This window comes from Andrena cerasifolii, chromosome 1 (assembly GCF_050908995.1).
Source record: "Andrena cerasifolii isolate SP2316 chromosome 1, iyAndCera1_principal, whole genome shotgun sequence".
NCBI classification, from domain to species: Eukaryota; Metazoa; Arthropoda; class Insecta; order Hymenoptera; family Andrenidae; genus Andrena; species Andrena cerasifolii.
Window position 1 is genome coordinate 33,055,124 of NC_135118.1, and position 26,491 is coordinate 33,081,614.

At 45.5% G+C, this 26,491-nt stretch overlaps 3 protein-coding genes across 3 annotated transcripts in view; 1 reads left to right on the forward strand and 2 right to left on the reverse strand.

The window, feature by feature from the left end:
• LOC143377333 (protein Wnt-4) overlaps nt 1–18,977 on the reverse strand; it is a 117,413-nt gene extending 98,436 nt beyond the window's left edge. The window contains exon 1 of the mRNA XM_076828490.1: nt 17,958–18,977. Coding sequence (XP_076684605.1) covers nt 17,958–18,037 — 80 coding nt within the window. The 5' untranslated portion in view covers nt 18,038–18,977. The remainder of the gene's footprint in view (nt 1–17,957) is intronic.
• Nucleotides 1–26,491, forward strand: part of Parvin (beta-parvin) — a 411,519-nt gene that overhangs the window by 306,631 nt on the left and 78,397 nt on the right. The window lies entirely within an intron of this gene.
• On the reverse strand, nt 23,989–26,281 carry Mat1 (CDK-activating kinase assembly factor). Its single transcript, XM_076828574.1, has 2 exons — nt 25,703–26,281; nt 23,989–25,634 (listed from the first exon to the last, which is right to left on the reverse strand). The coding sequence occupies exons 1-2, from the start codon at nt 25,824–25,826 to the stop codon at nt 24,796–24,798; spliced, it is 963 nt and encodes a 320-aa protein (XP_076684689.1). The 5' UTR covers nt 25,827–26,281; the 3' UTR covers nt 23,989–24,795.

Consider the following 26,491-nt stretch of genomic DNA (forward strand, 5'->3'; position numbering starts at 1 on the left):
CATAAAAGTACAATCACTGGCACCCTAAAATTTGAGGTTATATGGAAAAACATATGTAGTTAGAAATGAAGTTTAAAGTGTTTAAACAGACTATTTCATTCGCTATTAAATACCTACAACACTTATTAGTAAATCTGTATTTCAATCCATTACTTAGTTATAATGCGACAAAATATATTTACCTACCCGTTATCATATAATAAATTTTATTATTAAATTTTATCATTATAATAAATTTTATTATTAAATTTTATCATTATAATAAATTTTATTATTAAATTTTATCATTATAATAAATTTTATTATTAAATTTTATCATTATAATAAATTTTAAGAAAACGCCTAACAATCAGCCCTTTGTCCCATAAAATGTGTAGTTCGACTACTGGGCTTTGCAGTATTGTAATGAAAGAAAATTAAGAAATTGTCAAAAAGTACTTTCTAAGCTTGTACTTTTTAATATTTTACTTTTTAATCAGGAGTGCCAATGATTAGTGCAGTTTACCCTAATTCTAAGTAGAAAGCTGGAAGTAGGTGACCTGTCCAGTGAATGAACACCTCAAAATCAACAACAAAACAAGACTTACTTTGAACTCAATGAAGCACTTAAACAAAACTTAGTTGAACAAAGAAGTACTGTGTAAATTTTAACGCGAAAAGAGCGTGATAGGTAGGTGTCAATTTTTTCGAATGATATCAGCAGTGTTCATTCACTGGACAGGCCACCCATGAAGAACATTATAGCCTAGTTTTACTATTCGGCTTCGCCCGAAATTTTGATTCTGATTTTATAAGAAAAAAATTTTTTTTTGCGAAAATAGTCACATTCATCTGGATTAGCCACTTAGGCACAATGAGCTGGGCACATTTCGTGACCTCAGAGTTCACCGTTCGAAAGTATTTAAGCACAACCAAACACACAAACACTTTCTGCTTTATAAACAGTGGCGGACGAAAGAAGCTTTTCAACTTTTAAAACCGCGAAATTCCCGAAATCAGCGATTCTCGACCTTATTCTGCGATCTCTAAGCGTTCGTAGTTCAGAGCAACGCCAACCGAGATGAATTTTAGACATGTACACAACTTAATTCAATCCACAAACGGGTTTTTTGAATTTAGAGGCTCGCAAAAAAGAGTTTAAAAACGACATTTACTATATTTTTTGCTATTCCGACCAATTGCACTTTTTATCAAAACGACGAAACGCGTCGCTTAGCAAACTAATCCTTCTGGCTTCTAAAAAAAAACTCACGTCGTTTGGACCAATTGTAAAAAAAATTACGCACATTTCAAAAGTTGTAAACTTTCTTTCATCCGCCACTGTATTAAGATTAATGATTTACATTTCTCGTCGTTGTCTATAGTCGCATCGAAAATCGGAATTCCCACAGTGTGGCATGGAACGTGTTAACCACGCTGCTCCCCATTTCAGCGTTTTACAAAACTACCCCAGCCGAACGAGTCCTGTCAATATCCGACCGATTTAAATGGTGATTTTCCAAAACCTTGCGGCAAAACCGCACCAAGTCCCACAGATCCTTGCGCCCAATTAAATGTCGCGACCCGCGAGTCAGCGATCGGCCGACTCGAAAGCTCGAGGAACTCGACGCGATCCTCCCTTCTCCCACATCCCTCCGCTCGTTCGCTCTCTTCCGCTCGCCGCGCAGAGTTCCGGGAGCGGGCAGGATCGGAGGCATGAAATTCCCCATGAATAGAGAGGGGAGCATGGCGGCGACAACGACTTGACTCTGCACCCCTTGCCCACCCCCTCGGGCCGGCGTGTCCCCTGTATTATTCAGGTCGCCATTATTGGACCCCTTGGTCCGGCTGCGCGACACGCTCGCCCCCGCGGGACAACGCAATTGCATCTGCTCGGAATGAGAGTGGGCCGAGGGGGTGGGCTCGGACCGCCGCTACTCCCGCATATCGCAGCCGTACAAGGAAGAAGGGGGAGAAGAGCTGGCGGGAAGCTCGCGCGCGCCGCGCCGGCTCGGCTCGCTCGCCGGCGCGGCCGTTTAACCCCTCGCAAGCCGAGTTCTGGATCTAGTTACTTAAGTTCGGCCGTCGCTCCTGCAAATAAAAGGAGAGGCGTAATTTATGGCCACCGAGATACCGGGACACGGGGGCCGGGCGAGGATAGAATAAAAAAGAAACAGCTTTGGCTGTCTGGCTGGAGCGAGCGAGCGAGAGCGAGAGGGAGAGAGAGAGCGAGAGCGAGAGCGAGAGCGAGAGCGAGAGAGAGAGAGAGAGAGACGCGGAGGGTGTGGGATGTTGAGGGTAGGGGGCGGAACGAACGAAGAAGAGAGACGACGTGTACAAACCGGCTTGGATAAGAAGCAGGGAGTGAGGGTGGGGTGACAGGGGGATAACAGTCTGTGCCCCGAGTACGGCCAAATTGTATAGAAGTGTTTACGGGGATATTGTACGCGGAGGCCAGTTTACCGTAAACCGCGCCGGAGATATTGGCACCGGGTGGTGTCCCCCTGAAAGCGTGTCCGTGCAAGTTATACGGCAGGTTAGCGGAACGCGCTGGGCGCGCAGGGGAGGCGAGGTGGGTAAGAAAAGGAGAGCGTAACGGAAGAGACACGTTGGTCCCTGAGTGATCTATGGGCAAAGATAAACCACGCGTTCAACAAGTGTGCCGTCGCCGATAGTCTCACGCTCTCTCTCTCTCTCTCTCTCTATCTTCCTGCCTATGTGTCTCTCTCTTTATCTCTCGCGCGCTACGTAGCTGTACGGACGAATTTTTAGGCAACTCATACCTCGTAGGACCTCGTAACTCCAGCGCGAATAGTGGAACACAGGATCGCAATGAGCGTAATTCTGAGCGCGATAATCGGAACGATACGGAAATTCTACTTCGAAGATTACGTAGCGGCTTGCTTTGGGTTTTATTTTGTGGCTTTGACAGTGTCGGTGCGTGCCGCAGCGATATCGGTAGATCGGTGCATTGATATCTCTGCGGCTATCGATACAGATACATGTCGAAATTGGTTTCTTTTGATTTTTTGTCATCGATATTTTAATATCGGTGTATGGATGTAGCTGAAAAAAAACTATATTGATATGCCGATACCTGTTACGACGTATGAAAGCGTGAACACCGAGAACGTGTCGGAAGAGAAATTTCAAAAAAAAATTCAGCTGTAAAAATTCACAAAACAACATTATCCTGTCGTTGACCTACTGAGAGAGCCCAGGCGAAGAAAAATGTCCGTTACCGAAGTGGGTAACACGTGAAAACGGTAGGAATCACCGTACGCGAGCGTAGATCGCCTATCGAGGGGGTTTAATTTTACACCCCGTACACACACGCCACCGGCCATTCTAAAACAAGCCGTCAGCCACGGAAGCACCGAATTCGCCGACCGCAGCGTTCCTCGGCCGTAGCGCCCAACCACCGCGGCCAGCCCGAAACAACATGATTAAAAGTTCAGCGTGTGCCACTACCCTCGATAAACTCATTGTTCCTGAGTCAACACGCGCAGGGGTCGGGTGTTCCGGGGGAATGGGTATCGCGGCGGAGCGAAGCCCGCGGAACCGGTTAATTACGCGGCGAAAAGTGCGTTCTTACAGAAATAATTAGCGAGCGGCGCGTATACGCGCGCAAACAACGAGAACTCGGGCGCTCGGAGTCGAGATGGATGCGGAGGTGGGTACCGAACGCGCGTGCGCGGACGCGCCGAGGATCACGCTGGGCTGCGGCTATTGTGCTAATAACGGCGGAAAAGCACGGTAATGTGGTAGGTATGAGCCCCGAGGAAAATAAACTGATCGACTTCGGCAGGTAGGAGGCAGAGGAAATTTGGTAATTTCAGCAGTTATGGCGTGTTTCAGTAGTGACATGGAAAAATTTGCTGGAAGTGTTAGGACTCGTGAGTCCCTTAGAAGCCCAACTAAATAGTCACCTCCATAGAATAAAAAGTAGAGAAAATTGACAAGTTGACATTTTTTTCGAAAAATTATATATATATGGTTTTAGAAATTTTTTCAAAAAAATGTCAACTTGTCAGTTTTCTCTGCTTTTTATTCTATGGAGGAGAATTAGAAGCCGAACTAAATAGTCACCTTCATAGAATAAAGAATAGAGAAAATGTCAATTTGTCCTCTACTTTTATTTCTCCTCCATAGAATAAAAAGTAGAGAAAACTGACAAGTTTTCCTCTACTTTTATTTCTCCTCCATAGAATAAAAAGTAGAGAAAACTGGCAAGTTGACATGTCAACTTGTCCTCTACTTTTATTTCTTCTCCATAGAATAAAAAATAGAGAAAACTGACAAGTAGACATGTCAACTTGTCCTCTAGTTTTTATTCTCCTCCATAGAATAAAAAGTAGAGTAAACTGACAAGTTGACATTTTTTTCGAAAAATTTATATATATGTTTTTCGAAATTTTTTCGAAAAAATGTCAACTTTGTGTTATAACTCGTAAACTACAAAATAACTTTTTTACCAAATGATAGATCTAATTAAAAGCAGTAACTTATATCCTGAAACTTTTTCCCTGCGTCTTACAGTTCACGAGTTATACCACAACATCGGAAAATAGTCGAATTTTTCAGAGGTTAATTTCACCCCTTCGAGTGAATTTGGGCTGCAAACAAAAATTCCGTTGTAATCAGTAGGGAATCCCTTACATATTTACAATGTTTCAGAATTTTCTAAATTTCCAGGTTCGGAATCATCCCTTGTAAGTCACCTCCAATAAGTAAAAAGTAGAGAAAGCTGCTGATCTCAACACTTACACATTACATGCTTAAGTAGCAAAATTGAGAAATGTACAAAAAGTCTTAGGACTCGTGTAAGCTCCACAGAAGCCAAACTGTCACCCCCGTACAGCAAAAACTCGAGAACATTGATAATTCAACCACTTAAGTACTTGAATCGAGAAATTTGGAGAAAACGAAGTCGATCACTGTGCCTCCCGAGTTCTCGGCACAGTGGTCCGCCGAGCGCGCTGCCGCGTTCCGTCCGTTCGAATTCTCTACGCCAGCGTTCGTTTCGTTTGCGCGCCTAGCCCCGTCCGCGCCTTTCAAAGCGTACCGCGCGCGGGTCCGGAGCCGAGAAAAATCTCAGGTAGCCCTGCGAGCGCGGAGGGGCTTAGCCGAGACGTCGGCGCAATTTTCGCCCATTTTTTTGCGCGACGAACGAGTCCCGTGAAGGCGTCGTTAAGAGAATGGATCCTGCGGCCAACGGGCGGCCCGAAGCGAAATTACAAATCGCTGAAAAGACGCGTAGCGCGGGCGTCGCGTGACGTGCCGCAGCGTACGCCTAATGGACTCCGTAGCTAAATAGGAGGGTGTTGTATATACACGCGCACGAACCAGATTCGACGCGAGAGAAGTTTATAGCCTCCATTCAAATCAGTTGGGTACTAGTTGGTGTTCATTACGTTTATGTTTGTTATATTTATAGCATCGGCGGTTTGCAAAGAACGCGCCAGCTTGTTAACACTCCGAGTTGCGTCCCGCGTTTTCGCGTGGTGTTTTTCGTGGGGATAGGTATCGTTTGGAAGCTTTGAAATTATTTCCCGGGGGTCTCTGAATATTTACTTTGAAAACAAACCACGCAAGGATTTCGGCTTTCGTGTTTCTTTATGTTTTATACAAAACTTTCTTGTCAGAAGTGATCGCTGAGAATGGCTTAACCGGCCTAAAGGGGCATTTTCCAAAACCTTGCGCCACTGGAAGCCTTAAGGGGGTAGGTTACCCTAAAAATTTTCGAAAATTTGTTTTTAGGGTGTTTGCATACTTTAGGATGTTAGCTACATCTTTTCTATGTATTTTAAGCGCAACCGAGCCTCGAGATTTCAAAAATTGAAGGAATTACAGTCAAAATTGTACGAGCAAACGCATGAGATCGGATAACGAGGTCCAAGTTTAAACGCGATTTCCCAGAAACTACGTTTTCCAAAACTGTGAACATAAAATCTCCAAAACCGCTCCGACGATTTGAATGAAAATTTACAGGGAGATGCGGGAAACTATTCCCCTCCATGTATTGGGAGCACATTTTCAATACAAATTTTTAGGTGGCCACTATAGTGATCCTCTAAAGGTTTAACATGGAACGAAGAAGCGCCCGGTATGTGTTGCGCTGGAGGGAAAATGAATCTTCCAAATTTTCCGGAACAATATGAAGAAATTAAGCTTTCTTTTCAAAATACTTAATTTCCTTAAAAGATATTAATTCTAATAAACATGAATCCGTCAGGCTAATATCTCGGACGAAGCCGAGCCGGGGGACGCTAGTAAATTATAATTCGAGTAAATTGTGAATTCGGGGCATTTTCACTGGCAAAAGTTTAAGCAAATACTTGATGCTTGGACAAGCATTTTTAATGTAAAAAATACCTTTCTAGGAGTGGAAATAAGACTCCAACTGTCGTTCGAATTCCTTACATCTAGATTTACTATGTTGGAGCTGCGATAAACGACCAGAGCGACGATAAGAGCGAAGCGTCGAAATAGATTTTATTGTTTTATAATGAAAGTGTTTACATCGGATCAGTGAGCAGAGTCGAGAAAGAAATATTTATTTTTCTTTGATAATAATCGCCGATCACATCGATATTGACCTTATTAACGATGGATATTCAGTAAGTACTTAGACAAGTTTTAAATAAACCACGTACGGTTTAGGCAGCACGAGCTGGCCTACCAAAATCAGGCCACACATTTAATTCTCTTGAAATTTCTCGTAAATCTACTAATGATGCTGAATACCTTCCATATCAATAATCATTGTGTTATACAAGACACAAATGGCTTCATCAATATCGTCAGCTACATTATACATTTACCTACACTGTAAGGTTTCAGTATTGCACCAAAAGTTCCTATTTTCATTCGCATATATTCGAAAAAAATTTGACGATATTTTCTTAGGTCGTTATACAAATGACGAAACTCTCCAAATTCATATCTATTGGCATTTTCTTATTTCCGCTGCGCCATCTAGTGGCGAAGATTAAAGCAGTCTAATCGGGTTAGTTGTCACCTGTTATTGGCAGTATTGGGAATTTCGACTGTTTGATGATCGATCTTGTAATTTTGTGTTCAAGACTATTACTTCCTTAATTGAATGGGCTTTTCGTTAATAAACTTAGCTATCTAAATTTGTGACAACCAACCCAACCTCGGGGTAGGTATGTCGTCGCAAAGTAGTTCCTGCAAATAATCGATTACTGTTAAGTTTATTAACAATAAACAAAATATTTCATACACGGGTCGAGAAAGCATTCCTTCAGCTTCAAAATGAACCCAAGACGGTGGCATTATCTTTAAAAATGACCTAGATATTACAGTTTAAGTGACGACGCGTCAGCCGATTTTGTTGAATTTTGGAAACTTTAAGATTAAATATTTCGGAAACTATTTTACATAGGCCATTAAAATTCAGTATACTTTGTTTTTGCAAGGTTATCGACAAGTGCTGTAATTTCGAAGAGAAAATCGGTGAAACTAAATTTTTCACCTCTCCGTTTTGACGTGGAATCGCTCGCATACCTTATGAACTGTAGAAATAAAAAGCTAAGGGTTAATCGGTACATAATACCCATAAAATACACCTGCATGTACTAGCAAAAAATATGTGGTTCATTATTCTAAATCAAATTGTTAACGTTTCGTAAATAAAACGCGTGAAACAGTTCGCTGCGCAAACTATGTATCTACGTATAGTAGTAGAGAGGTAAGTGTTATTTCCCGGTGCGAACCGGTATCAACTACTATCTACCATTACTCTGGGCATAAGGTAGTGGCGCTGGTTAACGATGATGTTTTCGATAAATATCGCATTATCACCTGTTTACTGGTGCTTTTCGATATTACCACTTAGCTGTATCGGTGTACCCCGAGCTTCTAATTACAAGTGGGTAACATTCCCTTGCATCCGCGAGACTTGCTTCTCTTCGCTGGCTGCGGGCTAATCGTTAGAGCGTTTCATAATTATCTACATACTTAGAGAGTGCAGAGTCCCGTTTACCACGTAATATCGCCGCTTACGAGTATGATTCGCGGGATGTATGGTCCGCCAGCGCTGCAGCTGGCTTGACCAGGGATTTTAAAATTTTAACCTTTGCATTCCGGGTGTGGCTTCCCAACCGCGGACTATGCTGCTACAACTTCGAGTATCCTGGCCCAGGCGCGCTAAGGTTTAAAGTAATTTTAAAATCCTTACGTGCAACTTCGCCATTTATATTATCCATAAACTCGCACATTCCCTGTTTCGTTTCCTCTCTTTCAAAGCCTACTGTCTCCGCCAAGTACTTCGCGCTTTACAGCCGAGTTGAAATGCTGCGTAACTCGCAGAACCAAACGAAGCACAAGTCATCGAAAACCGGCTGTTATTCGCGTGTCACCCACCGCAGCGCGCCTACTCCCCGGCAGTGCCTCGCTCCGTCGCGATCCCCTTATGATTCGCAGCGACGTTCGCGCTGCAAGTGTTAACGGTACCGCCGAGAACGCCCCGTTTCACTTACGCCCGGCCGCACCGTGGATATCGCGCGCGGGTGATCGTTAACCGGCGTCTTGGATCGGGCGAGATCGAGGTGGCAGCGGAGGCGGAGGATCGAGGAGCGCGGAGGGTCCCAGACGGCGGGAACAAAAGGAGGAGGGGGAGGGGGGGATGACTCGCGGGGACGGGGATCAACAGGAGAAGGGCTAGGAGAGCGAGAGATCGCCATTGTAAACATAAACGAAGTACAGAACTATGCACCGAGGCCCGCCGCGCGTCCCAAGGAGAAGGAGGAGATAAAAGAAACGAGGATAGCGGGGAATAATGGTTCGCACATAATGAGAGGAGCGAGTTTCAAACGGGGGAGTGGGCGATGCTGGGAAAGAGAGGACCCCGCGGGGAAAGAGAGGGAAAGGAAAGAAAGAGCCGCCGAACGAAAACCAGAGGAGAAGGCGAAATATAGCCGCAGTCGAGGGAGAGGGAGGGGTAGTGGGGGGGGGAGAGGTAGAAAGCGAAGGAGGAACGAGGAGGAACGAGGGTGGAGGAAAGAAGAGGGAAGAAAATGAGAGAGAGTATGTCGTAGCAGCGACCCAACCTCTTCGTTATGACAATATATCTGGGCCCCGAAGGAAACATCGCCGGAGAAGTCCTGGAGGCATGCTCCGAAAGCTCGCGGCGGCCTCCTTTGTCGGGGATTCTTCAAGCGAGAGGAGGAAGCCGCGCGTACACGAGGCCAGCGGCCTCGACTCTCCGCGTATAACCAGAAAATATATATATATATATATATATATATATATATATATATATATACACAAATATTATAGGTACATATATACTAAGAAAAACAGGATGCTATTAGGTTTTTGCCGCGTCCCATGTCCCAGGACCACGGTGCTGCACGGTCCGCAGGGCTCGCTGCCCGAGATAATCCCCGTTTTCCTCGCTCGTCAGCGAGTTGAACGCGTCACAATGTTGAGATACGCCGCTCCTAGCCGCTTATCAGATCCACGGGCGTCGATACGACGACCGGCGAATCAACGACGCGATCTTAATTGCCTCCGCGCGGCTGCAGCTCCGCGTCCGTCGGCGACTATGGAGTTCAGCAGAGACGCGTAGAGCGAGCCGCGCAAAAAGACGAGGTTAGGTTCAGCCCGATCCGTAGGAAATGAAGACGCACCACCGCCAGAGTCGGCGGAGGAGGAGACCCCAGCGACGTTTTTGCCCAGCGGCGGACGGTTAAAGGTCCCACGTATATTATTCCCTCGAAGCGTTACCTTAAGTGGCACCATGCGATTTTTGCGCGCCGCCTCGCGGTCACGGAGGAGAAAGCGAGTCGAAGGAGCGCTGCAACTTTTTCGCGGCCTGCCCGCCAGCGAATCTGCCGCGACCGTTTTGCTTTCTATGACTCGGCGCACCGCGATCCTAATCCTATGGGAACGGGCGAGTCGAAGAATCGGCTTCGTTAATACGCCGACTGCCGCGGAGATATTTACGAGGCCGTGATTTATCGCTGTTTTTCGCCAGACTCCCGTCGACCCTCTCGCGCATTACTAACAGGGATATTGTCTGTATGGTGGCGTTCGTGGAAGGAGTTGTTGCTCTGTTGGAGATGTATGAGGTGGTTGTAAGTTTGTGGCGTGCAGTTCGCGGCCATGTGATCCAATTGCAAGCCTGCTTGATTCGTGGCACGAATATGTGAGACTCGTTAGAATGGCGTACCGATAGAAAGATGGAATAACTTCCAGTTATCGTTTGGAAATGTTTCCGATTCTTCTCATTTGCGCGAATCTTCTCTTTTAGTTAAACGTAGCTGAAATAATTAAGTAGCCAAACTATATCAAGGTGCACCCCCGCCACTGAAAATCCCGAAAACCAAGATGGCGGCGCATGGAACTATCCGCCAAGTCCCACCTGGGTCATTCCACGCGAAGTCGGAATCTTCTCGGAGTAACATTTCGGATTTTGGCGCAACTTGGATATGTTGCAGTCTTTAGGGGTATATAAACATATCTCGAAGGATTTTTCGAAATGTCAAAAATTATGGATGTTACAGCTCTTTGAAATATAGTGTTTACTGTTTTTCCAAAAATTATAACTGTTGGACTAATAAACTGATAAAAATGACCTTTTGGGTGCTTACAGTGCAGATATAAGTGTACCTAATAAAAATTATTTCACTTAATAAAAACGAATATTTGACCATTTATTTAGTAATTGTTCTAAACAAATGGAATTTTAGAGTTGAAAGCACCTTTTTAAAAATTTTGAAAAAATAGGAGGATAAAGTCCTGTTTTTCCTCTGTATGGACATGTTTTGAAAAAAGTGGATGTTTTAAAATTGGCCAAATGAAAATTAATTGAATGTAACGCTGCGTGAAATCACGCCGGCTCGACTGGTCGCTCGGGCCGTGCGGTACTCGCAGCGGCCAAGCGGCTATACCTGCCACTTTTATACAGGGTATTAATGAGGACCGCTGCAAGGTTCAATACCGTTAATAGTTACTGGAAACTCACTCTCTGTCGTAACTAAACACCGCAACTAAACATTCCAAGTGTTAAAAAAGAACAGCGATAGAATGTTCGAGAAGCTATCAGAACGTTTACCTCGCATTAACTAAACCGACCAGCGTCAACAACTTTATCTTCCAAAGTCTATCAGCGAAAAAAGAAACAGAAAGGAGCATCTAACCTCGCATGCTGTTATATCCTCCAGACGGCCATCGCGCAGCCACTTCTATTACGCTCGTTCCAAGGGCAGAGGACTCTTTACAGGCGAACCTGTTATCGGCGATACTCTGTTTTTACGAGTCGAGGAGCTCATCCATGTATCGCGGCGGTTTTTACGCGAGCGGATCTCGGAAAGGGGAGATATGTTACGACACTGGGCCAGAGGGACAAATGGCACGCACGGAAATACGGGGCCACGGTTCCTACACCGACGGGCCGCTCTATAAAGCGATCGTACGCCGCGACAAACTACCGATACGTAACGCGTGGGGTCGCTCGACTTTATCCTGCCATTGAATCTCTTAAGAACGCGCACTTTGGGGTTTGACAAGGCTCCGGGCATCGGCGCGTTGCGAGGCAATTCGTCGACGTAAGAGCGGGCCTCGTTCGTAAACCTCTCCCTGCCTCCCGCCCCGCCATCCGACAACCACGCTCCCCCTCGCTCTCGGTGCAGCGCCTGATGTCGATCGGATCCATAGAAAGGTAGCCCGTTTGCTCGAGTTACGACCGTGCGTTAAACCTAAAGAGCCTCTCCCCCACTCTCCCCGCCTCGAGCATCGACGAACTTATGACGGTCAAAGCATGGGAAGCGTATTAGCCGGGGGCTGAAAGCTCGCGAAATAAAGCGTCGACCTCGTGGAGAAGGATCAACGCACGGCTCGGATCGGCCGCGCGCGCGCGCGCGTGTTAACCGGCGAAATGGACAGTAAGGTCGCCCAGCCACTCTCGTTCCGCCTGTTAATACGAATTTTAATCGCTCGTCGTAAAGAGATCGCGCGTGTGCAACGCCAATAGCGCGCGTCGAGCCGCGAAGGGGACAGCTATACACGCCGGTCTGGGCAATAAACGTGGCCTTTTTATTAAATCTTTGCCCCCGAGGCCACGGTGTCTGTCCACGTCCCGTCTTATCGCGCCTCCCCCGCTTTGTTCCTGCACTAAAAGCTCGCGCGAGAGAAGAGGTCGCGCGCGACGCTTTACGACGCGCCGCTCTCTGTCTCTCTCTCGTCCCGGCCGTTTATGGTGATCGTGACGGCTGAAAGGACAGGTCCGATATATATCCCGCGCACCGATGTATCGTTTACCGGGGAACGCGGCAACTTCACGCGCCGCGGATTTAGAAGAGGCTCTTTAGCATCGAACTGGTTTGTTTTAATGACCCTCGGCGTCTCTTTTCGCCGTACCGTTACGTCCTGCGTACGCGCGCCGGCACAGGCCATGTGTAACAGTATACAAGCGCCGCGGCATTGTAAAAACGCCCTGTCTCTCGAGCGATCGCTCCGGTGGAAATGCATATCGGCGTTGCCGGCCGCCAGACGCGGAATCTTTACGCTTTACCGGCCGCTCTGACGTCCAAGTCACATTCTGCTAATACGACAGTGGTTATCGGCCGATCGAGTATCCGTGCCAGTTCCTTGGGGTTGTCTCCGCTCTCTGTTCTCATTAACGTTCATTCTCGAGAGATAAGACTATGGATTTGAAGATCGTATGTAAATTCGAAACTGATCGTCATCGAGATTCGATTTTCCAGCGTCCCTTCGTCCACTTTTCAATGCTACTCCCTCCCGTCTTTGATCTTTTAATGTAATCCGAAGATACTCGATCCGCGCACCAGTAAAACGTTCGTTAACCGAGTGACAGGCATGCTAAACGTATGAATAAGCGGTAGCGACGTTTCATTTCGTTCGCACAATGTGCCCGACAGAAAAGTGACCGTCGGCGGTTTGAATAGCGCCAAAACGCGCGGCCGATAAGCCCATTAAAAGAGGACTCGCTTTGAGATATCGCCTGAAGGTGGAACGACGAGCAAAAGGGCGACGAAGGGGGGGGGAGGGCTCAGTCGAGCAAGAAACCCAACGACGATTTGTCCGTTGAGCAAGGCTAACAGGCGCGACTTAACGTGAATTATTAAGCGCTCGCGGTTCGCGCGTCGCGTGTACGCCGCCCGTGAGAGCGAGATAAAGCGACGGAGGCGAAGAAGCGAGCGTATATATACCGGAAGGCTGTGGCCCCAGGCCGGTGGGGCCGATTAATCGCCCGGGGAACCAGTTTGTCGGAAATAAAATCTGCTCTACGGAGTGGAATCGTGTGCTTGACCGTAGGACGTCAACGCGCCCCGGCCTTCCCGTTTTTAAGAGCGTGCCCTGCAGGGGCGCGTCGACACCGGAGCGCGTATCATCGCTATCATCGGGGCTTCCCCGATCGTGCATGCCGCTCGCCTGTCCGATCGAAGGGGATTCTTCGTCTATAAGGGCAACTTTAAACCGGCCAATTTTACGTTCTCGCTATTACTCGCGCGCGCGCGCGCATGTTTAGGGATTTGCGAGAAAAAGTTATTGCTAAATTTCGGGAAATGGTAGTTGCTAGTACTCGTGGAAATGAACGGTGGAGGTTCAACCCTAATCAACGATCCAATTTCGAACGTCAGGTTTCATCGAAGATATTTCTCAAAATAATTATTCACCCTTGAAACTAGGGTTGCCAACTTTTTTTCGCAAAAAAAATATAGTACTTTACAGCCAACTGTGATACAAAATATAGTACATTGTGAGAAAATATACACAGTAGTTTTTAGAGGACAGTGATACAAATAGAATTACATTAAAATAACGACATTATAGTTTTTAGAGGCATATCTTTTTGTCAATTTGCAATTTACTGTCTTTAACAAGTATGTGAAAAATTTGAGTGCGCTGAAACTCCAATGTAACATATATGAACAGCTCATTTCTCATGTTCAATATGGAAAAGATCCTCTTTGTAAAAGCTGAAGTGGTGGGAATAGAGAGAAAGCATGAAATTATTTTATATAAATTTTGACAAACAGATCATCGACAACATCTTTTTTAAGTCAAGTTCGAAAGATTAAAGTTAAAACTCGCAAATTACAGTTTTGATGTTACCATAGAATAAAAAAGTTCCATAGAATAAAAAAATAAGTGAAAGTTGTAGAATTTTATCGATATATCAGAAATATAGTATTTTTACGTACTATATCTTTTTCTAATAGCATATAGTACGCCAGAGAAAAATATAGTACAATACTATATATTATAGTACGGTTGGCAACCCTGCTTGAGCGGCGAGTAATTTTGACCCATAATTTTACTTATACCCTAGACGAAATAAATTTAAATATTTTTTTCAAGAAGTACCTACTTTTTCAAGAACTAATACCAAGAATAACTAAGGCCTGCAGGCTGATGTGTACGATGGGTCCGAATGGACCCCGCATCCATTTGAGGGTTAATAGTAGGAAAATTTAATTCTCATTCCGAAGTATCGATCTCTTGAAACGTGCATGCCTACGCGTCTACTGAATTAGCAACGCTAATTGGGAAATTCTTAATAGCGGGACGCTCAGAGAAACACAGCTGTACAGTCAGCTCGTTCGATTCCGGTCGCTTCAACAGAAATTGTGCAGCACTTCACACGGTTGATATTTCTTTCGAGAAGCCTTCTACAATATTTCGTGAATATGGTCTAGATAGAAGCCAATGCGCGGCCTCGCTCTGACCAAATTCCCTAAATATTATAGAAACGTTCATAAAACGACTGTCTACTACGTGACCTGCCGCCACTAACCGCCGTTGCATTTGTGCTCGAGCAGCCACAATTGAATGAGCTGACTGTACGTGCAAGAAACTACGGCTGAGTTTCTGTCTCCAAATATGGAACGCGATAGACAATTTAATATCTTAAACTGAAGCGTAATCGCGTTGGAATTTTTAAGTGACAGTATGCAGCTTTCAGTTTCCTGGAAGTAAACTCCGAGGAATTGGATGGAGAAGCGACCTAACCTGCGCGACAATATCGATAGGCAGCGACGCGCGGGCCGACGCGGACGCGCCGCCAAATGAATCGCGACAAAGGAGCGAAAACGGGCATCGGGACAGTATCTACGAACAATAGGTGAAACGATCTGTAGAAAATTGTCCTTCGAGGCGAGGGGTTTCGTCATCGTCCTCCCAGGCGCGATAGACCGTCCGCCTTTCTATGTACGGAAACGTGATCGTCGGTTTACGCTCGTATCAACGGGCCCGCGCTTCGCGATGGCGTATTTCAAATGCTAAAATAAACGCTTACGCCGCGGGTGCCTGTAGCGCCCTCGTAAAAACGCCGCATAATCTTATAAGGCGGCCGTATCAAACTCGCGTCTCACAGCCGGCTCTCGATCGGTTACACGGGACTTTCGCGGATACGGTATTTTTTTTTGCGGCGGTTCCGACATCTCTCTCCGCGATCTTGCAAAATACATCTGGCCAGATACACTCGCGAGCTACCATCGTACGCTTGGGCACGTTAATCATACGAAACAGGGCTGCCCAGCTCGGAGAAAAAACCGTTCGTCGAAGTAATATGCCGGGTTTCGTAAACGCTGACCGCGATGGTTACGATAGAACCACGGTGTACGTAGATGTGTACAGTCAGCTCATTCGATCCTGGCAAATGTAACACGTATGCACGACGAGTTCACTCGGTTGGCAATCGTTTGGCGAATATTGTCTATGGCGTGGCTTTGCTGCAAGCCATATTCACGATATATTGTAGAAATGCCCTCCAAACAAATACCAACCGTGTGAAGCGCGGCCCGCATGTGTTGGAGAGGTTAGAACCGAGTGAACCGACTGTACTACACGTAGACTATTCGTTACTGATCTCAGTGGTTCAGTATTCCTATTGGCTGTCTACCTTGCGTATAGCGGTGACGTCACTGGAAGAGCTCCTCTGGATCCTCGCCTAACGTCAAACCTCTTTGGTGGTGCTAATAAGCAAAGGCGACGATCTGGAGGAACGCTTTTTGGAGAAAACCGGGGTTAAAACAGTGTACGAGGATAATGCTGGCTTAACAGGTGGACACGTAGGTCTGAAGAAGTTCTGGAATGTTGGTCGTTACGTCGACTCATCAGACGAAGTTGCCGGATCGAATTTGATTCTTTTGCAAATCATGGATCCTGAGAAAAGGAAACTTTTATTACTTGCCTCGGGGTCTACCGTTCGCAGAAGAAATCAAATTGAATCGACTACTTCGAAGCAATTTTGTTCAATAACGGTGATGCGTCACTGGTTAATACTCTATACTTTAAGCCAGGTTCAAAGTACTCAAAGAGTCACGTCGATACTGAACTGCTGTCAAAAAGTATTTCGATAAAGCTCGGTAAATAAAAGACACTGCAGCAGAAATTTGAAATAGTCTATTGTACAACAAGCATCCATTATTTGGCTAGAATATTATCCCCAGCGTACGCCACTCGAAACAGAGGTTATGGCGGTGTACGCGCGAGCGTAATTGACTTTTCAGAATTCTTTCGACCGTTGCGGCGTCGCGCTCGTAAATTCGACGGGCCACAGAAATGGCGGGTACACTCTGTTAAAAAATATGAAACCTGTCCACTTCGCACAGATGGCACCCATTTCGAGAACATTACCGCGATATTTCGTGAAAATGGCGCTGCCCTAACCCCACATTCGCGAATAATCGTAGAAGTGCCCTCGAAGCGAATGCTGCTAACCGTACGAAGTTGGGCCACTTTTCGCCACTTGTTTGCGGCAGCTGGAGCGATATTTTTTAGCCGAGTGTACAGGGATGCCAATCAGCGGTTCGACAAGTTCGCCGCAACGGAGGAAACGGCCGGTGCCGCATTGAAAGTCGAGTTCCGCGCGAGCGGGCATTCTGATCCAACAAATGTAGATCGCGAGATTACCAGCCACTCGAACGGTGTTCCCGATCACCAGCTACCGCGAATTAATGTCTCACTCGTTTCACCGATCGGGACGGGCGTTTATCTTCGCGGTCGGCTTTGTGGAACACGCTACCGACTTCGCGAACTCTCTCCCCGCCTCCTTCGCACCGCTCTCGCCCAAGCCGCGCAAATAAATTACTGAATAACAGATTGCGAATATCCGTTGGACGCAATTTTCTATAGATAAGTACCTAAGAACGAATAAACTTTTACTGCTCAAGAAATAAATGATATTCTTGCGTAAGAATGTAGAATGTAGAATTCAGAACGCGGCACCATGTATAAAAATAGGTTATGTGCTTATGCTATTCGCAACAAACGAAATTGAATTGGTCCGGCAACACTGGACGTGATAAAAGTGATCACAAAAGATTCAGCCTGTGTCAGAAAAACGGGGAAACTGTTTTAGAGCTACATTGGAACCTTAGTCCCGTTAAGTATCACACATATATTATCCAATTCCATATTATTTCTGATCTTACGCTTTCGGTACGATACAACTGAAACTATAGTTTGCTATTTAACGAAAATTAGTCACCTTCCTTGTTCTAAATCTACAGCAAGAAAACTTAGTGTACCGATAACGAAAGCACCCTGCACGATACGACGGATGTGAAAATGAGAGTGAGAACAAAGTTTCCACGCTGAAAACTATCGCGAACAGTTCACCCAGCGTAACAAGTCGAAGGCACATGTAGCTCCAATAGCTTTCCGAGAGCAATACTATGGGGTAATATACAGTATCTCCGCGTGACAAAAGGTGTCGTCAGAGGTGTCTTCCCGTTGACTGCGAGGACATTCAGCGCCGCTCTTCGAGACGACCGAGGTAAGAAAGGAAAACAGTCCTTGGCAGTGACGCGACAGTGGTACTGCGGCCTATATAAATTATTCGCGACACACAAGGGCCGCCCCTCCGTGGAAATAATGCGAGCTAGGGGGGAAGATCCACGGCCTCTCAAAGAGACGCGCAGAGACAGAGATGTTATCTAAGCCGGGCCTGAGGTATAAACAATCGTGTTGTACAAACTCACCACCAGTTGGCCTGCGCGCCGTTTTGCCACGCGACGAGCAGCAACGGTACGAGCAGGAAGGTCGTGACGACGGGCCGCATCTTCGCGTCGGGTGTAGATTGGCTCGCTGACTTTTTTTCCCGCCGGATCGTTCTCTCGTTGCTCGGGCGAAACGAAAAAAATAAAGGACGAGGTTGATGCCTGCCGGTGCCGCCTTCAGCCACGCATTCTTATGAACGTCGATTATCGATCGAGGACTCGCATCGACGGTTTTGTTCCCGAGGCTGACAGATCGAGATCGAACGTTGCCCGTGGATTCGATTCGATCGCTGTCGCTCGATGGTACCCCGCGAGGCGGCGGCTCTCTCTATTTCGTTTTTCGTGCTTTCGGTCGAGCGTGTTCTTCCCTCTTACATGTTCTCCGCGACGGACGTGTTGTCACTGGCCTCGCGACGGTACGCGGAACGTTAACGAGAGAAGTACATTCGATCTTTCGCCCCGACCGAGCACTTCTTCTTTTCTGTTCGTCGCACGAGATCTACGAGCGGTGGCGCGCTTTTCGAGCGGATCGAAATGCGGTAGAGCAGCAACGCGGACCGGGAATCCGCACGAGCGTTACGAACGTGCGTTGCGAAACGTCTCAGGGGGGGTAGGGGGGTAGGGGGGGAAGGGCCGAAAGGTGTCGAACGTCGCGACGCGCCGTACGACGAATACAAGAAGACTCGTCTCGGGAGGACGAGGCCGGACGCGAACGAGATGACACTCCGTGGACGATCGCGTACGTACTGTGGCCGGTAGTCACGAGGAAAAGGGCAACGGGGCTCCCACGGTGGGCGGGGCCTCCGGTCACTCGCGGCCGCGCGATTGGTCGACGCGCCGAACAGCCACCGAGGCTCCACTCGCGTTAATTAAGCATTTCGGCACACCGTCCCGTCTCCGACGTTCGCGCGTACGCTCGCTCGCGATTCGTTCGCCAGGCGCGCTCGTTTCCGCGAGTTTCGCGAGAAACTCTGCGAAGAGAAACGGGAAACAATTCGACGACGGGGATGCGCGATCCCAAGACCACCGAGCCACCGATTTCTCCCGATCCCGCGACCCAAACAGCTGGAAACTTCGATACGATACGCGCGATAAATATCGATTCGTCTCGCTGCGATTCTCGAAGCCCTGCAGCGTGATGACAAAATAAAAGATGGCAGTGTCGCAGGACGATTTGTGGGTCTGTAATGTGATCGCTTTCTCTGACGGCTGGCTACTGGCTACTGCGGAACAATGAACTGATATGGAGAACTTTGTTTACTCGGCGCGTGTAGCTTGTGTTGTTCAGAAGTTCTCGGAGACCTGTGATGCGAAAACAAACTTCAGGCGTTGAATAGGTGCCCCAATGGAAGCTTACAAACTGCGGGGAGGATGTTTTAGTGAAGTGAACGAGTCATTTCGTTTTTAAGTTTCTTTATGTGCAGTTAATACGTGTAATGTTGTTTCTTGTGGCGGTCATAATGGGGTGAGATAAGATGAATGTGGATATGTATACGATGTTCGACCGGCGTCATAATTTTTTGACTCGCTAGGTTGATATCTGGATTACATTATTTTTCAATTAATTCGAATTCGTTCACCGACAATTGGAGAAACTTATTGACAACGCGGTAGCGATAGCGAATGGAGTGGAGTTTTGAGCGAAGCGAAAAGTTTGTGTAATTTGTCAGAGTTAAGCTGAGGCACGGTGAGAGTTCTGGATTGAAAAATAGTAATTGCAAAATGTTTTATAACTACCTCTTGCACAAAAAATTATACAGTTCCTAAAAAATTATGAGTAATTACTAAACGTTGTAGATGATTTGCAAAATTCATTTACGTCAGAAATATAGTAATTTTGTCAGCAATAACACGAAAATAAAGTTTATATCGGTGAATTTTGTAGAATAGATGTGTTTGTTTAAATTGAATGAGAATAAAACTGAGATTGAAATAATCAGCTTTTTCAATCTAATCAGAAAACTGTAAGATATAATCAGAAATGTTCAGAGAGTTATTGAACTTTTTTAATAATATGTGCTTTATGCAACGGTTTCCTAATTAACGTGGAAAGCGTTACAGAAGAAAGTGCCTTCTTGTGAGAATCGTTCACGTTATTGCCGACAACTTTGTTCACTACTCTGTCGATCAGTGATGAGTCATATAAGACTTCTAATTGTAAAGTCATTGCTGCTCTAATAAATCCATCGCTGCGTACAATATCACGTTAAAATGTTTAAACGGGTGTAAACACGGAAAAATGTAAAAAATCTTGCGTTGATAATTAATCAACTGCCACTGTGAACTTGCCTACAGACGGTAACTTGCCATCCGCAGCGAAGCATCAGTTGGTGGTATCGTATCAGTACCACAGACGAGGTATAGAATAGACCTATCAAGCAATGTATTTTTGTGTCGCCGGTTTAGGGGGTCCTAGGACCCCCTTGCCATTTTAGTGTCGCATGCAACGTTACCGGTGAAGTCTCAAAACAGATTGTAACGCTACGCGTGGTAGGAACTAGAATTAAGCACGAGTAAAACTAGTTTATGTTTTGAGAGTCAATGCCCACGATTTACAAATGTTTCCGTTAGAGTAACAATTTAAAAATCGTCTTATGAACATATTTCGTTCAACGGAAAAGAACGGAGGAAGAAAATAAAACGATATCACATTCGTCTTTTAACCTTGCTGTCCTATTCCGGTTTATTTAACGCAAAACAAATTTATATAAACAACAACATTATTTGTGGAAGACATGCTTTCACGATGTAACGTGGAATACCTCGCAAAGGAATTGTAACTTTGTATATTTCAATAAAATGCTGAAGCAGAGAGGACTTTAAAAATTGTGAAAAACTCAACAGTTCCAGTATCTCGCTGAAATATTCCAACTTGCGCTTATTCTTCCATCTTAACACTATATTCGTATTCTGGGGTTCGGTAGGAACAATCGAACAACATTTTAAGTTACATAGTATTGCAAGTTAAAGAAATTCTTATATACGACTAGAATATTTGACAATCGCAGCCATCGGCTCGGTTCTCACCGATTACCAGGTCTCACCGCGAGGAGGTTGCTGCGCTTGGAGACCCGTAGAGAGATAGATGGAATCAAAGTTCCATCGATCTCCCTGTACATGAAGCCTACTAAACCAAAGAGATGGATGGAAACAAAGTTCCATCGATCCCTTCGGTTTAGATATAGAATCTAGGGAATTGCCAAGCAATCGCTCGATTAAAAGAAATTCAGGAAAGAAGGAAAGGCGAAGGGTAAGCGTGAAACGAGTATTGGACGGCGCAGTTCCTACCACCCTGCTGTCCAAGTCGAAAGGGAAAAGCGCTCGGCGCCTCCCAGACGATTCCTGTTGCTCCGATGCGACTCGTCAGGAGCAAACACTTGACCTGACTCAAGCCGTCTAACACGGAGATTGGGTAATCGAACCGGGTGACTTACGCAGGCAGTGTACCAAAAAGTGCACCCCCTACGCCCGAAACTTTTCCCTTTGGACAAGAACACCAAGGGATGAAACTGATCCACCCATACCGATTCCATGCTCAGTCGCTTGCTCCCGAAAACGGAACCAGCGGCGACCTCCTCATCACAGTAGAGGAGCCAATAAACGAACAACAAAGTTAATGATTTAGTGACTGCTTGGCAATTTTACATGGGACCTTAAATACTTCATACTATAATAAATTAGACTAGGCTTCCTTAGATGTCTTCTTTCACTGTCACTTTGCACGATCACTTTTCACTATCACTTTTCACTATCACTTTTCACTATCACTTTTCACTATCACTTTTCACTATCACTTTTCACTATCACTTTTCACTATCACTTTTCACTATCACTTTTCACTATCACTTTTCACTAGTTTCCCCGAGTAACGGTGAACCTGAAAAGCTGAAACAATCAACTACTATATGTTAGTAACGGTGTGGTCGACCTGGAAAGAAATTAAGGAAAAGCTTATTGAGTTGGAGACGATCGAGATAATTTCGACCAACAGCAGAACACGCACGAGCATGCAAAACCACCGCAGAGATAAGTACTTGAAGGAAAGAGCAGAGAATGTAGACCCATCGATGAGATGCATGACAGAGTGACAGAAGTCACAAAAACCATCGAAGACATAGACGAGATGAAATGAATCAGGGAAAACCATCGAAGACATCGACGAGATGATATGAATCAGAGAAAACCATCGAAGACATCGACGAGATGAAATAAATCAGGAAAAACCATCGAAGACATGAAATGAATCAGGGAAAACCATCGAAGACATCGACGAGATGAAATGAATCAGAGAAAACCATCGAAGAAATTCACGAAAATGAAATAAATCATTTAAACCCATCGAAGAAATGCATGAAATAAAATAAATCATGCAAACCCATCGAAGAAATACACAAAATAGAACGACTCGCGCAAAATTCTCGAAAGTATGCATGGAAATAGGAATCAGATTTGACATTCGCAAAACAATAAAATTTTAAATAACTTACCGAACCCCAAAATTTCATCAGCACCAAGCGAATAAACGAACCCAGGCCAGAGGGGCGAGAGGCTGGCGGAAGAACCAGGGTTGAAATCCTGACCAGGTCCCCAGCAAGTTCAGCAGCTCCGGGGGGAGGGGGAGGAAGAACCAGGTCCCCAGGAAGTCCAGTGGATCCAGGTGACTCGGCAGCTCCAGGGGGGAGGGGGAGGAAGAACCAGGTCCCCAGGAAGTCCAGTGGATCCAGGTGGCTCGGCAGCTCCAGGGTTCCCGGAGGTCCTTCAAGTCCGGAGGACCGACGACGACTGAGTACATGAAGATCTGTGAGCTCCTTATGTAGACTTCGAGGAATGATGTCCCCCGATCAAAACAAGGTCGACGGTTAGTTACAATTGCGAAATCCAGCGAATTCTTCGGCAAAAATGGATTTTCGGCTAAAATATCCATTCCAGTGGCTATTGCTGTGACAAATAATGTTAACAACATTTACACTAACCGCCCAGTATAAATTATTATTAACTATAATCGATAGAACTCGAGATATCAAGCAATTTGTAACATTTGGCCTTGGATTTGCAAATGATTTTCTGCGCCGACTGAATTCTCTTTTATTCTCAATGTTTAATCGTTCGATACATTAATGTTAATGCTTATACATATCACGTATCCTGTTAAATTAAAAGGCCTCCCACATGGTCCAGTAATCGATGAAATTGATGCGCGAATTGAGAAATCACGAGATAATATGCACTATGCCATGCACACACTTCACTGAACCGATGAATTTCTCAGGGCTAGACAAACTTTTAAGACACTCATGCATCATGCAACTTTCTGCGAGACTTTTAAAATTAGATTTTACTGTAAATTTCAGTGTTGGCGGTAAACTAATATTAGGGGCAAACGGAATCCAATTATTATTACTTCACTGGAATGATTAAACAGTGCATTAGAAACTTGTGGGAATATCAGTAACAGCGTGAATTTTTAATACTTTTTTGAAAGGGTTCGCAAGGGTACACAAAATGGATTTTCGGAGAGAAATCCGCGTGAGTCGTTGACCAACCGAGCCAAAGCATACCGTAACAAAAGCCTACCCTCTTGTGTCAAACTCTCTCTCTAAACAAGTCACACGTATACAAGTACGCAACACCTTTCAGCATTTCAACACATTTCAGAGTAGTTGCTGAGTTGGACGCTGTTCATGAACAGAGGTCGCTAAATTCAGTCCTGAAATTATGGGTCGGTAACACAGATTGGCTGGCGACACGAAGTCCCATAAGGTGATAGGTCTATTCTATACCTCGTCTGTGGTACTTCTAAATTTTATAATAACAAATATCTAGGCATAGAGCTCCGCGAAATTTACGATCAGCTTTTCGTGGACCGCGAGGCCTTTTAAAACGTGGGCCCGGGTTCCAGGAAACGCGCTGAGCGACACTACATACATAGTAATTCTGCGCTGAAACAAAAATAGCAAGGAACGAGGGTGAAATAGAGGAGACGCAGAAAGAATTATTTCCATATACCACAATATTTAACAAAATCAATTTTATTTTCTGTGACAACAACGAAAAAAAAAAACGGTTTCTCTCATGTGCATTCAGTGAGTAGCCTGCTACTGAACTCGTACAGTTTCCGCGGCACTATTACTGTGATAGACAATATAATATACAAGGCACGTGTACCTGTAACTCGTGATTGGATCACACATGTTGGATCAACTTAGCACATATCGTTTGAATGGCAATTGGTCAGAGACTCTAAATCAGGCCTGCCCTTTAGGGTGCAAGTACCTTCTCAAGTTCTGGGTCCGAGCGATAGCCGAGAGCTGAACTGTTACCTTGCTAACCGTTGCGTGGGTTTTGGGAGAACTGCAAGAGTGTGTGTGCGCTCATACGCGTGAGGCCCAGCTATATAGACTTGTAGTACGAGCCAGTATGGACGCACGCACAGTCTTGCAGTTAGGGAATTCAATAACGGGATCGTAATCCCGGCTGTTTTTTGGATTCTAAAACTCCCGGGATTTGATATATCAAGTTATAGCTTATCCCAAGAAATTCGAGAATTTTTAAAAACGTAAATTACTTTACGAACAACTGAAAAATATAAAAATGTAATCCAAAAAACAGCCGCGATCCCGGGATTGAATTCCCTATTAGCAACGTAACAGTTCCGCGCTCGGCTGTAGCCCCGGTACCAGAACTTGAGGAGGTATTTGCACCCTAAAGGGCAGGCCTCCTCTAAATACTATGCACCAAGTAGACCCGATCTTTAAATGCTAGCCTATGTACAAAACTAAATAGACGTATACTTCTCCTGGCCCTAAGACAGTCCGCACAGTCATACGCTTGTAAATTCTGTGTGGTGTTGCGAAGGATTATGATACAAGCCAGCCATAGCTTCCTGCAAAGCCCTTAAACACGCCACGTGAGCCTTGAACCCTCCTGCCTTTTCCGACGAGGATTCAACACGTACATGGCCAACGTAGCCACGAGCCTGTAGTTCTCGCCAGCCAGGTGGTATCGGCCCATCTGTTTGCTGCCGTATGGGTACATAGGAGTACAGAGGCCCATCTTCCATCTTCGGCACGGGCATATAACTCTGACTCCCTTGGTTGCCAAACTTTATTCCTGTACTGAACTGTGTGGCCTTAGGAGGCGCTGCCTTCACTTCCTTCTTAGACGCTTGTATAGCAGAGGCGAACGTTTCCACAATATTCTTCGCGTTCCCTTCAGAAAATGTGAGCTCGTCTATCAACGCCTCTTTCTCGCGAATCTTCTTCCTCTTAGCTTCGATCTCTTCCTTAACCAGCTCCAGCCTCCTCTCCTCTTCCTTCTGCTTCTCCAACTCTATCATCTCCTCTAATTCATACTCGCTCCTACCGATTTTGGACTTACTCTTCGTTATCTGATCTTTGTTGTCCTTCTTATACTGATCAATCTTCTTATTCATCTCTATCACATCGATGTTGTTAGCCAAGTTATATATTATCGTCTCGATGTCTTCCAAGTAGTCGTTAAATTCGCGCAGGTTCGCAAAGTCCTCCTCCTTCTTATTGAAGTCTCTAAGTATCCTCTTCCTTATGTTCACCTCCTTCTCCACCATCGGGTCCTCGAACAGCTGCACACGAAAGTTTGCTCGCCTCAGAGGGATCTTGCAGTCGGGGCAGGATCCGGAGCCTAAGCGGACGCATAGTAAACGTTAGATCACCAGTCGCAGAGTCTCTTACCGCCGCAAGGATACTAACCTTTCAGGAACAGCAAGTCTACGCAGCTCTCGCACAAAGTGTGTCCACATACGTTCACCATCATCTTTAACGACGGATTCCGGTATTTCGTGGTTTTGCATCTTGGGCACGCTTGGTCGTCCATTTTAACGATGTATTTTATGCTGATGTTAAACTGACACAAAGCAGTGCTTATCTCTCCTAAACCGACCAATCGGTTGAAGGGGTAGAAATGTTCACAGTTACGGCCCACCGCATAATGTTACTGTGATTCTCAATTAACCCTCCTATACGTCCAAGTAACGGCAGAACAATTCGATTATCGCATATTTACGTCGCACCGAGATTCGTGCAATCGATGTTTCGTAACATAACCTACAATTAAAAATTCACGCGTATCGTTCAGCTCGTAGCTGCTCGTAGCCTCTCGAATCCGACGCAATCGATATAGGAAAATCGAGGGTACCGTGTATCGACAATATCGAGGATGTTTACGACCGCGATATAAACTGCAATATCAGTAAAGCATGGACAAGGATGATATCCGCGCTGATTATGATCGCCGCTAATAATTACCGACAATTACAGTCCTGCTCTATTTATCGATCGAACCGTGCTACATCCGATGAACGAATGGACGTGTAATGAAAAGAGCAAGAAGAATAGCGGGCCAGTTCTAGAAAGTTTAATACTTATTTCTTCGAAACTCCACGTTTAGAGAAAAGAAGACTTTTTAGAGAAAAGAAGAGTTTAGTCGATGGTATACCACTTATACGATCCCGAGAAGGGAAGGATACGTGGTTCAGTTTC